This window comes from Pelobates fuscus, chromosome 2 (assembly GCF_036172605.1).
Source record: "Pelobates fuscus isolate aPelFus1 chromosome 2, aPelFus1.pri, whole genome shotgun sequence".
Lineage (NCBI taxonomy): Eukaryota > Metazoa > Chordata > Amphibia > Anura > Pelobatidae > Pelobates > Pelobates fuscus.
In genome coordinates, this window is record NC_086318.1 from 410,636,365 (window position 1) to 410,649,492 (window position 13,128).

The 13,128-nt window shown below is 33.3% G+C and overlaps 1 protein-coding gene across 22 annotated transcripts in view; it reads right to left on the reverse strand.

Moving 5' to 3' along the window:
* The window catches only part of NRXN1 (neurexin 1), a 1,100,495-nt gene that overhangs the window by 121,809 nt on the left and 965,558 nt on the right, over positions 1 to 13,128 (reverse strand). For all 22 annotated transcript variants that reach the window (XM_063443956.1, XM_063443955.1, XM_063443963.1 and 19 more), the window contains one exon: positions 5,037 to 5,208. In XM_063443956.1, coding sequence (XP_063300026.1) covers positions 5,037 to 5,208 — 172 coding nt within the window. The remainder of the gene's footprint in view (positions 1 to 5,036; positions 5,209 to 13,128) is intronic.

A 13,128-nucleotide genomic window follows, 5' to 3' on the forward strand; every position in this document is an offset into this window, starting at 1 on the left:
AGTGTTTGCTTGCTGGTTTAAAAAAAATAATTGTCAAGTGATGCATGTCCCTTTAACTACATGTTGTTGTTCAGTTTGGAGATGGAATAAATACAATTATTGTAGCAGAAAAGATTTAAACCAAAAATACTTATGGAATATGGAATTTTCCTTTTATTATTTTGACTTCTGGGCTTTCACCTATTAAACCAGTTTTCTGAAGGAGAAAGGGAAATTAAGTCTTTAGAGACACGCTGTTTGTTCACATCGTGCTGGTTGAAGAGCAGTAATACAAGTGCACAAGATTAAATGAAATTATATGCTTAGCGTATGTGTCATACCTCTTTACTATAAAGTTTAATTCAGATTTGTCTGCATATTTATAGTATGTTCTGAACAATCAGCACCATAGCAAACCATCAGTTAATAATTTTTTTTTTTTTTAAATTTCGGGATATTGTTAGGACTCTATATGTGCTGGATGTAATTTAACAAAAATAACTATTTATCAATTTATTTTAAGACATAAAAGGTTTGATGATGACCCTAGGTGCAAATCAGTTTTGCACTAATGTTCCCTATCATTAACATAAAATGGGGACTTGTTAAAAGCTACTTTAATGTGCTCTGTATATTTACTGGTTCATGTTTTTACCTTGTTTATATTTTATGATCACTTACATACATAAGAAATTATGCAGGATGCCATGATTTGTAGAGTACAAGCACTTACCTCTTGCAGAGCTATTAAAAAAATTATAAAATATGCGAGTCATGTTATGGTTATACACTGGAAAGTGAATTTGTGAAAGGTTTTATGATCAACAATGATATTGCTTTGCATTTGGAAGACACACATTTTTTAATAATGTGTTTATCCTATTTGCATATGAGAAAACAATTATAACAGTGAAGGATTTTGTAAAATACTATACAAAAGTTAGATTGTTTATTAATTAAGCTGCATTGGTATTGACCTGATTTTACAGAAATGCATAACCGTAATTAGAACAGTCAGAACATATTGGAAGAAGATTGAAAGAAGGACCAATTATGATAAATCAGTGTTGCAGATTCCAAAAACTAGCAAAGTATCTTGTTCTCTTTAAGAGCCTAATAAATTAGTTTAAATTACCCGATTTCTTCCTATTTTCTATTTAATTGTATCATTATCCTTAGTTGGTACCATGTTAAGGGACCAGTCTTCTTCTATCGTCCCAGCTGACCAATTGAATTACATTATATCATGATCTGAGGTCATGTTCCCGTAACAGCTTAGTGTTGCGCCAGGAATCCTCCAGCCACACTGGATTAACTTAGAGATATTTAGAACCTCACTACCTCATCAAGACTATAAATAAATGGCCTAGTGATGGTGTTGTATGTCTTTTTAAACTATGTGCATAGAGCAATTGTGTAAGCTTGTAAATAATATTACTATTTTTTTTATGCGGCCTGGGTCTGAAACATTAAATAAAATAACCACATATTGCAGATTGCATTGAGTTCCGTTTACCAAATATAGGAAACAGCTGGAATCCAGGAAGGTTTTGGTCTTCACGGTCATCTTAAACCAAACTAATCTTCTGATGAACTCACTCCTGCTTGCTTCCTCTTGCTTTCTCAGCTCTATGGTATGTACCTTCTAGGCAAGCATACTCTACCTCTCTGAATGACTCCTTCAGAGCTTTCTGACATGGAAGCAGAGCCTTGGTTGTGCTCATGCACAGTAGACATTTTAAAAGCATTCATGAAACATGAAGCTTTACGTTAGATAGTATGGCTGTTATAAGTTTGGGCAGTAATTCCGCTCATATTATCTGAAAAATCCACAGGATAATGAAGTGCATGGAGGTATTATGGGATATGCTTAGAACAACGAGTGAAAATAATGAGATGGTTAAGATTAGCTCGCAGTTGTTAATTATATGTTGAATTCTGCAAAACTTGTTGCAAGAGATTGCAAATCCTTGGGACTGAAGCAAGTGCTGTTATGTTTTTTTTTATTTATTTTTTTATGCATTTTGTCTATGTAAATGTCTGTACATTTATGGCAAGGGTAACGCTATTTTGTAGTGATAAATGAACTAAAATACATTTGGGTATACAGTTACTATAAATATATCATATTTACTATATTCTTCTACTGAACATTTAAGTATATATGCAAAAAGAATTCAGCAAAGCATATTAAATTAATGAAATATAATATATTTTGTTAATTACAGCAATGGGAGCCTTTTGCATTGGAGTAAATAGTAGCTTATATTTAAATCAAAGAAATCTTTATCTAATGTCAAGGTAATGAGCATTATACTTCCATAAAAAGGATTAATGAGCTCAGTGCAGGGGGCAGGATGAATAATAAAGAACTGAATTAAAATTACAGAATTGTTAGTACCATTAACAGATAGTATCAGGATCACAATTTATGATATGAGAAAACAGATAAGAATTGTAAGGTTGGTTAAGATGAGGGTGTATGCGATAAAGAAAAAGAGAGAAGTAGCAAATATGTTTTAAAAACATATAAGATTTATAAAAAACAATATAAAGAACCTATTCATTGAACATGGAATATCTCTGATGCATTTGGTTTTATTAAACACATTCTATACGTCTTTCGTAACTTATTCAAAACAGTACAGTAGAAATAGTATAGTAATACAGTTAAAGCAGAAATTGCATTTTTGAAATAAAATACAGGTAAATTGATCATTTTAGCACTTGTTAATAAAAGAAAGTGAAGCCTGGTCAGAAGAGATCCACTTAGAAAGATGCCAGTTCAAGGACTATAAGCAGCAAGCGAGAGACATGGTGGAATATCTGCACATGTAAGAAAGCAAATATCCAGTGTCTCTACGTCCAACCACTGTTTTACCAGAATAAAATTGGGCTAGTCAGACAAAATATCCTCATCTCCCATTACATCTTTGTTTAATATTATTATGGACAAATATAATGTTTTCACTAATGTTTGTTGAATAGGGATCACATATGGGGAGTAAACCTTTTCAAAACAGCTGGGCGATATTAGGAGTTTCTATTAGTTACTTTAACCAAATACATATACTAGTAGTTAATAATATATTATTTTCAGATCATTTACAAATCTATATTTGGTGTGGAATTAGATATAAAAAGTATGGTCAAAATGTTTTATATTACAAGACCAACATGTTTATATATAATCATTTATATATGACATTTTGGTTTTATATGCATGGCTTTATGCTCTTGATAGGCACCACAAGAAAATTAGACTATTGTAATCTGATAATATATAACTTTTTGGCAAAACGGTCTTTCTTAAATAGAGTTAAAAGGGTTAAGTCATCCAGCATTCTAATTACTCAGTAACAGTTGAATGTGGGAAAATAATATTATTTTCAACTGACTAGAGGTATATTTGTTTGGACCATGACACACTGTAGGGACACTTTAGTGTTAGGAATACAGTTTGGTATTATCTAGAATCTAAGCTTGAATAAATAAATTCAATTTCAAGCTTCACAAATTGTCTAAAACTTAAACAACGCACTTGCTATGTTTCAAAGAAAAAGGAAATTTGTATTGTTTTTTTGTTCAAGTCCATAATTAAGAGAAAAAAAAATTAGGCCAATTCACAATCATTTGCCTTTTATCAGCAGCTGATTTAGAGACATTTTACTTGAGATTGTACACGTTGGTTTCCGAATTGCTGAATATATTTTCCTTTTTTGTGAATTAGCTACATATATTTCATACAAACGTTGGCTAGCCTTTACTTTAAACGTGTATGAGCTAATTAAGGGGTTATTGCTATCACATGATATGTAAATATGTAAGATAATGAATTCCCTTATGTTATAAAGATGTTTTATGTCACAAATAAATGTTGACATGTTGTGTAATGTTGATGTGATTGGATTTCCTTCTCTATGTCTTCCAAACAAAATAGGCATTTTCAAAGTCTCTTTTACTATTCCTATTATCAGTATGTATATTAGCTTGGTCCACTTATAAAACAATTTCAGGATTGGAAATCAATTTTCTCAAACATGTTCCCTATTTATGGTGTCCATTAAGCACACAAGACTTCAGTGTGCAATATAGAATAGAGTATTAATCTCCCATGTATAGAAAAATAAGTTAAAACACGCAAAATGTTGGTAATTCAGAAGAGTTGTTTTCTAATCATGATATGGCCCTTCGTGAAGGTATTCCTCCCTTTATTTCTTAGATTTATAACTTAACACAACTCATAAGATGATGAAAATTCCCATGCTTATAGCTGGTGAGACCTATAATTGTACAACTGAATGTATGTATCAGTACTCTACTTTATTCATTAGAAATCATTCATAATAACTCAGTTTTAGCTAATTTTTGCTCACACTCTGATATTTCATTCTTAACTCATATTTGATACTTACTGAATTATATTGTTTCATGCAATAAGTAACCCAATAAATAAGCTTTAATGAAGTTAAAAGTATATCTACATCATTGAAATATTGCCACTTTTGAAAGGCTATTCAAGGGTAAACAATATAATTAATGATTAATACTTTTAGGCATCACCCCTAAAACATAACTATTACATAAAACAGACTTTTAATATTATCATAAAAAAAAAAAGATATATAAATATCAGAGTTTATACAATAAACAAAGAAATGTGGTTGATTGAAAACCAAATTTCAGGATTCTAGCCACAATAATAGAAATTAAAAAGTTCTTAGTTAACAAATGTTTTAATTTACTTAACACTTTCATCAAAATCAAAAGTTAGGGGAAAATCTAATACTTTTTTTTATTTTGTGGGTTTGTATTTAGTACTTTTGTCAAAACCATTCCATGGATATTCCATATAATTATGTATTAAAGAATGCATTATTCCACTTGCAAAAATTCCAACAAGTCACAGTGATTGTTTTGTTTCATTTTTTTTAATTATCATGATGTACTACAGTATGAATATTTTCACTATGTTTTATTTTTTTATTTTTTTTTATTTTTTTACTGAACCAAATTAAGTATTATTTTGAAAATATTTGTATATTGATAATTCTTACCTGCAGGGAAACGCTCTATAACCGGCCAGTTGTCCACTTGTAAGGTTGCATTACCCCCACTCCTTGTGAAACGCACTATGTGGTATTTCCCATCATTAATGATTGCATTAACTTCTTCAATTGAAATGTCATCTGTTCCAACATTGAATTTGACTCCAATCTTCCCTTGATGCTGAAAACAAAAATAAAGAAAAGGTGCTGATAAGAAATAGTTTTATCATAAAAGTATATAGATAGAATTAGATTTTTGTATTATGGGTTCTATCTTCCAGTGAAATTCTCAAGGTATTTTAATTTGTCTGGGACAATAATGGCTAAGCTAGTGTTAATGTTATTATTATTATTGGTATGTATATAGTGCCAAATAATTCTGCAGCACTTTACAATATTATGGAGGGAGGGGGGGAATTTCCAATAAATGAGACAATTACACAGTGATACAGGAACAATAGGTAGATGAGGACCCTGCTCAAATGAGCTTACAGTCTAGATGAGGTGAGGTACAAATACACAACAGGGCAGCAAGGATGACAGCCACCAAACAAGATGGAAAAGTAGCAGAGCTGGAGGTGAGAGTGGATTATGGCTCTTTAGGAGAGCAAGAGACAGACTTGGGTAAGTATAGATAAGTTACTCTGGGAGTCCATAAGCATTTCTGAACAGATGTGTTTTGAGGGACTTCTTAAACAATTGAAGACTAGGGGAGAGTCTGATGGGGGTAGGCAGGCTGTACCAAAAAAAGGGAGCCGCCCGCGAGAAGTCCTGCAAGCACCAGTTAGCAGTAAGGGTGCGAGCAGCGGACAGGAGCTGAGAGAATGAGAAGGGTCATATCTATGAATAAGGGAAACAATGTAAGAGTCGCTAGAGTTGGTGAGACCTTTATAGGTAAGGGTTAGTATTTTGAATTGACACCTATATGATACAGGAAGCCAGTGTAAGGATCGCCAGAGGGGCGAGGTATGGGAGGAACGGCAGGTGAGAAAGATCAGCCTGGCGGCAGCATTAACTGGCCAATTGTAGCAGAGCCATTTGGCTTTTGGGGAGACCAACTAGGAAAGAAGGACAGTAAGAGATTACCAGAGCATGAACAAGCTCCTTGGCAGTATCTTGCATGAGAAAGGGGCAGATGTGGGCAATATTTTTAAGGTGGAATCGACAGGTTTTAGCATTATACTGGATATGTGGGGCAAAGGTGAGGCCAGGATCAAAGATAACACCAAGACAATGAGCTTGCAAGGATGGACTGATGCAAGCACCATCAACGTGCAGGGAGAGCAAAGGAGGAGGAAAAATAAGAAGCTCAGTATTAGAGAGATTGAGTTTCAGAAAGCGGGAGGACATCCAATCAGAAATAGAAGAAAGGCAAGCAGTGACACTATTCAACACATATAACTGTGAACTACATTACCAATGAGGCTTAACTAGCCTTCTTTGATATACAGTTCCTACGCCTTTGGGTACTAAAGTTAACTGTTAATTGGATTGACATATCTTGTTGGTATCTATAGATATTTGATATTCTAAATAAATTTGGTATTCTAAAAATAAGCAAATAGATAAACACCTAAACAAACATGCATTCTGTTCATCTCTTACATAATTCCAGGTTATTTATTAAAGGGAGAATTGTCTGGAATTCAAACGGAATTTCAAATATAAGACCAACGTAGCTGACCTTGGTACATAGCTGATTTGGAAAATGTTTCCAGATGGGCCTTGAATTTTAAACATTCACTTTGAAATCACTTTGAATTTTCCACAGTTATTACAACTCTGGTTGAAGTAACAGATTACCAGAATGTATTTAAGTTCTTTGTTTTTATTTGTTTGTGTGTTAATATTCTTCTTTTTGCTTCATTGCTTTCTTTTAAATTAATTACATTTCCAATGAAAATTAATCCCCTTCTTGCAGTTTTTAGAAGTATCAGCTGTAGCTGTCACAGAAGTGGTTGGCCAATTTCCTACACTACACATTGTTGTCTAAATGATATATGTTCGCATGACAACATTTAATGCATGCATATCTGTGCACAAGCAACGTGGAACAGGTAGTTAAGAAATTAATTTTCCTTTAGGCTGTACACACGTCTCCTTCCTAATACTTCCTATGTAATAATACCAGAAAAAAATCAAACGTGGGTTGATTAATTTAATGAAACAAATTAATTTGGTAATATATACATTTATATAGGTTTAAGATGACTACATGAAAAGCATTAGCACACACATGAAACAAAAACACATAATACTTCCACTGCCAATATCAGCAAAATAATTATGTAAATTAATGCTTTAGAGTCATTCATTAGTGACGTGAAATCAATTAAACTGTGACAATTGCTTTTCACAATAGAATTACTTTTAACTCTGTTAGTTTCAGTTAAGTTTCAGTGTATTTAGCATTATCTAATCCAATGCAAATATAATATACCATGTTGAATTATCTGCCACCTGAATTAGATAAATAATGGCAGTGCTCATAATCTACATTCTATCTTTCTAAAACAAAAGATATGAATTCAGTACTGCATGAAAATTAAAAGGGTTATTTATTAAAGTGGGAATTCAAAGTAAATTTCAAATTTCCGGCCAAGTAGCCGAGATTTTTCCAGTTCGCCTATTTTGACTTGAAATTTGAAATTATTTTTGAATTCACATTGAATTCTCACTTAAGTGAATAACCCTGTATTTGTGTTTTTTTTTTTCAAAATAATATTGTAAGATGGGAAAATGGAATAAATAATATTTAATTTTTTGTATGTCAAATGCATTTGTCTATTTGTTTTGTAGTATTTTTTCCTTAACTTGCCTATTTTAAAGTAGTACCAACCTCTTTTTTTTAAATATTGTGCCAAAAATGAAACCTCAGGCACAAATATGTACTTTTCATGGTATATTAATCTAATTAATTCAAATTTATGAATTCTAATAATCTGTAAATTCTACTTGAGCTGTGGCACTGTGGCACTGATCTACAGTACAGCTGTCAATAACTGCTAATTAAGAAAACAAAGTATAGACGCAGCATAGATTTGTGTTGCCAAGTTGTAACAAGTAGTGACATACTCATTTGCACATGCAAATGGCATTGATACAAAGTTGTTTTTACAATGTCAATCATTCTTTAACTTCTGAGTTTGATAGCTATATGGACAGATAGACAAATAAATACAAGTAGACAAACATAAAAAAGACAGAAAGATATAGAAAACACAGATGGATATATAGAGAGACAGCTACAGAAAAACAGATTTCTAGACAGACAAACGTAGTGATAGACAGATTCCTAGACAGAGGAATAGTAGATACACATGTCCTGTTGTTGTTCTTTTTAATTAATAACACTTTAAATTATCCATCTAAACTATCAGAATTACAAAGGAAACAGAATCAATAATGCAATCAACTGATAAGAAGTTACAAGTAGTATAACCATACACAATGGGATCAGGAGCATTTTAATTAGGAACTGAGAACTACTGACTAGAAGGCTATATCATTTTTTTTCCCAATTTGGTGTAAAAATGCAGAGATTTATATTTTCAGAGATGTTTCCCACACTATAGCAAAGAAATATTGGCAAGCTACTTTGGGAACTTAGGGTAATATCTAATGCATGTCCTAATTTTGAACATGCCTCTCACATCCATGTTAATCTAAATTTGAATCTATGTGCCACCACCAATACCAAAAGAATACAAATTCTAAAAAATACCAAACATGAATACCAAAAAAGCATGGTAAAATACAAAAAAAAAACACATTTCCTAAACTAACTTCCTATATTACCTCTTAACATTTTTTATATTTATCCCAACTAAAACCTAAACCTACCTGTCAAATTCCTCTAAATCAGTTTCCAAATTAACTAATAATACACAAATCTCATTGTAATCTCATGTTATTGGTCACAGCCCTAAATAGATTAAAAAAAAACTAAATTCTAAATCTAATCCTAACTTTGCAAGCCTAGCTCTACTTCTATAACTAACCCTAATCCTAACACTAGCATTATCCCTAATCCTGTATCTAATCTAAACCCTACCCATACTGCTAATCTAAAGGGTTACTTCCCTTTCCTACTTGGGGTGAAACTCCACCTTGTGTATCATAAACGCGAGTTAGGCTGACTAATGTCAGATATGTTCATATTTTTATACACTAGTTTAATTAATTGACTGCAAGTGCTCAGCTACCACTCTTAGCCAATGAATAGGTGATCGGATTGCCTTCCAACCTCTTAAGTAGCAGGCTGTAGTGGTTCTGATGCGTGGAGTAACAATTTAACCTGATTCGTAAACGGCAACTTTAATCAGAGTGTTCACTGTGACAGCCAGTCATAATGATCATATCTCTATGGTGATCAGTGAACCTAGGAGCTAATCAAGTTCTACTGCTGGACCTTATTTGTAAAGCATCAAGGAACAGGACAGTACACAGTGATCCCAGCATGTACCAAGTAAGAGCATACGGCAGCCAACCACAGAGATTGAATGTTTACTTGGAAGCAGCAATTAGAAAAAGATCCATGATTTGAACCAGTCGTTAACTTCTAATAATAACAATGACATAAAATGTATTGTTCTGTCTATATATAATACTTTTTTTTAACCTCACTTGGTGATCTATCATAGATCAACAGAATAACTAGAACCAATTCTCTAATTCCATTATTCAAAGAAGGGCACATACTGAGTTTTATTTGCAAGTCCGTAATGCAGACTCTATACAAACCAGAAAATGATGCAGCCTAAAGTTATTTCTGGAAAAGGGCTTTAACTACCCAAGGCACAGTTCTCAGCGTATGCGAAAGGTTGCCGGCAATGAAATATACATGTAATAATGAATGATGCACTGCAACATATTCACTGATAGATACTGATCACATTAGCTATCCTAACTCACATATAGCCTAAGGCATAAAATGGAAAGTTTTCCAGAATTAGAAAATTGACTGATTTAAAAAATATACGCTCTGCAAAATCTTTCTTGCTACATACATCACTAATCTTGAGATTCATTATGGATGATCTATTATAACATGTTGCCAATTTCTTTTAGAAAATGGAAAAAAAGAGAAAATAGGTGTTATATGACTCGTGTTTGGTGATATAAGGTTCTTAGAATGGCTAAACCCTTTGAAATTACCTAAATAATTCTGAGATGCACAGTGTTGCAATTATATCAAACCATTAAAGCAACAATAATGTTTTACCCTAAATTCAACACTATGCGCACGCAGTATATGCGCACGCACGTACACACACACACACACACACATATATGTGCATATATGAACACACACATATACAAATTGTCTTTAATAGATACATTTCTCAAGTTTAGATTGTCATGATTTGTTCTTTGTTTGTCCCTTCATTCTCACCCTTCCCAAGATATGTTTATTTTATTTATTTATTATTGCCATTTATATAGCGCCAACAGATTCCGTAGCGCTTTACAATATTATGAGAGGGGGATTTAACTATAAATAGGACAATTACAAATAAACTTACAGGAACAATAGGTTGAAGAGGACCCTGCTCAAACGAGCTTACATTCTATAGGAGGTGGGGTGTAAAACACATTAGGACAGGAATTTACAATCAAATAAGGTGGGCTGCCCTTTAGGAGAGGGCAAGAGACAGGTATGTGAGGTAAGGGTTAGTCTTGGAGGCCATAAGCTTTCCTAAAGAGATGGGTTTTAAGGCACTTCTTAAAAGATGCAAGACTAGGGGAGAGTCTGATGGCGGTAGGCAGGCTATTCCATAGGAAGGGAGCCGCCCGTGAGAAGTCCTGCAAGCGCGAGTTGGCTGTACGAGTGCGGACAACGGACAGGAGGTGGTCACGGGCAGAACGGAGAGACCGAGAAGGGACATACCTATGGATCTGTGAGGAGATATAAGAGGGGCTAGAGTTGTTCAGTGCTTTATAGGTGTGAGTTAGTACCTTGAATTGACTCCTATAGCATACAGGAAGCCAATGTAAGGACTGGCAGAGGGGTGAGGTGTGAGAGAAACGACTAGAGAGGAAAATCAATCTAGCAGCAGCATTCATTACGGACTGTAAGGGTGCAGTACGGCTATTGGGGAGACCAATCAGGAGAGGGTTACAATAATCCATGCGGGAAATTACTAGAGCATGGACAAGCTCCTTGGTAGTATCTGGTGCAAGAAAGGGGCGGATGCGGGCTATGTTTTTAAGATGGAATCTACAGGATTTGGCAACATGCTGGATACATGTTCCTCACAAATTGCCAGTGAACTCACTATATTTTTTTGTGAATAGACCTTTAACCGATTTACAGTCTTATATACCTTGGATTGTTTTCCCTCCATTTAATTATAGCACTCACACACCAAAATGGATGCTGCACTGGACTATCATATTTATATAAATAAATAAAATACTTTTTTTTTTCCCCTTGAGGATCTGTATTGTTGAAAAATGTTGGCCATATGTTCGAGGCATATGTGCCAGATCAAATCTATCATCATTATTGTAGACTTCAATTAGAATATGTACAAAGTAGCAACCTTGGTGACAAGCACTTGTTCGTTTCCTCTGTAAACTTGATGTATCTTTTTACCAATTGTTATCGCTGTATTACTCACATACACCTGGAAAAAATGTCTTTGTCTCCAAACACTATGGGAGAGATTTATCAAGGTAAAACAGGTGCTGCTCTAGAGGCAAAGTGCTAAAAGTTGAAAAGTGTTCTATTGGTTGCCATGGCGATGGAACATTATTTAGCATGTTGCCTCAGAATAGCACATGTTTTGCCTTGATAAAGGTCCTGTTTGACATTTCAAAGAAAATATAAACCACATTTAAAAAAAAATACAAAACACATGCCTTCAAGAGTAGATAGACAGATAGATAGAGACAGACAGACAGACACACTACAACAACCAAACATGATAAAAAATAAATAATTTAATAATTCTCAAGAATAAAAATATTATTTTCTGCATTAGTCTCCTTTACTTTCTATTTACCATATCACATAGAAAAAAAATCAGAACAGACAGAAACCTATTTTTTTGGTATGAAATAGTTTGCAACTACAGTATTTTATTTGACCCAATGCACCTGGATTCTTCACATTCTTTCCCTATTAAGGGAACTCAGTGCAAGACTAAGTGACAGGTGTTGCAGTTAAAAAATATGTCTAACAATTCACAAATATGTCCAATAGTTACTAATGGTATTCACACTATCAGTCTGCCTGGAAGTGCAGTTAGTAACGTTCTACATGTTGCCCTTTTGCACCTGCTTCTCCATTCCCCCCTTAGTGTTTTCTTATGAAATATTCTATTAGCTGGAAAATAATTTTAGTTTGTCCCACTTTTCTCACTATTCCCAAGATTAGCCCCGTCTTTCCAAAGTCAGTAAATAATATGATTAAGTTAGGTAGTAGTAACAATGATTTCATTATCTTCTGAGGTCAAGTATTTTCAGTCTCTTTGGGGATATGCATCATAAAAAATATAGATTATTTTTCTACGATCTTTAATGTATCCTATTTTTCTTTTCCACGTTGCTATTGTTGTGTATTCGCATTTTGACACTAATATTGTTCTGTATATTAGAATTTTCCTACTTTTAGAATATTCTAAAGGTGACTGTTAGCAGGTATATAAAAATTACTATGGTCAAATTCAAATAACACATTCAATTATAACAACGCAAAATGTATTGAAAAATGTAAACTATTTGCCCTACTTGTTACAAATAAAATATCCCACTGAGACTAAGAGGACCTGTTTCTGGAGTAAATCTAGAGTAATAGAGTAGTCCGCATTGAATCATTTAGTGCATATCCCCAGAGGTACAAGGCCCAGATTTAAGTGACACATTTGTATTACTTTTTTTCCAAAACCAGGTCATTTTGTCTTCAATTTAATATACTGCTTTAGTTTTTTGTTCCCTTTAATAAATACCATAATAACCATGTTAATTTGAACCCAAATGTTAAACCTTAAATGTAAAAGGGAATAAAATTACAGGTTTATAAATATATCTTCATATGTAATCAATTTACATTGATGACTTGAATAAACAATTTTTTTTACGGCAAGATAACAATTAA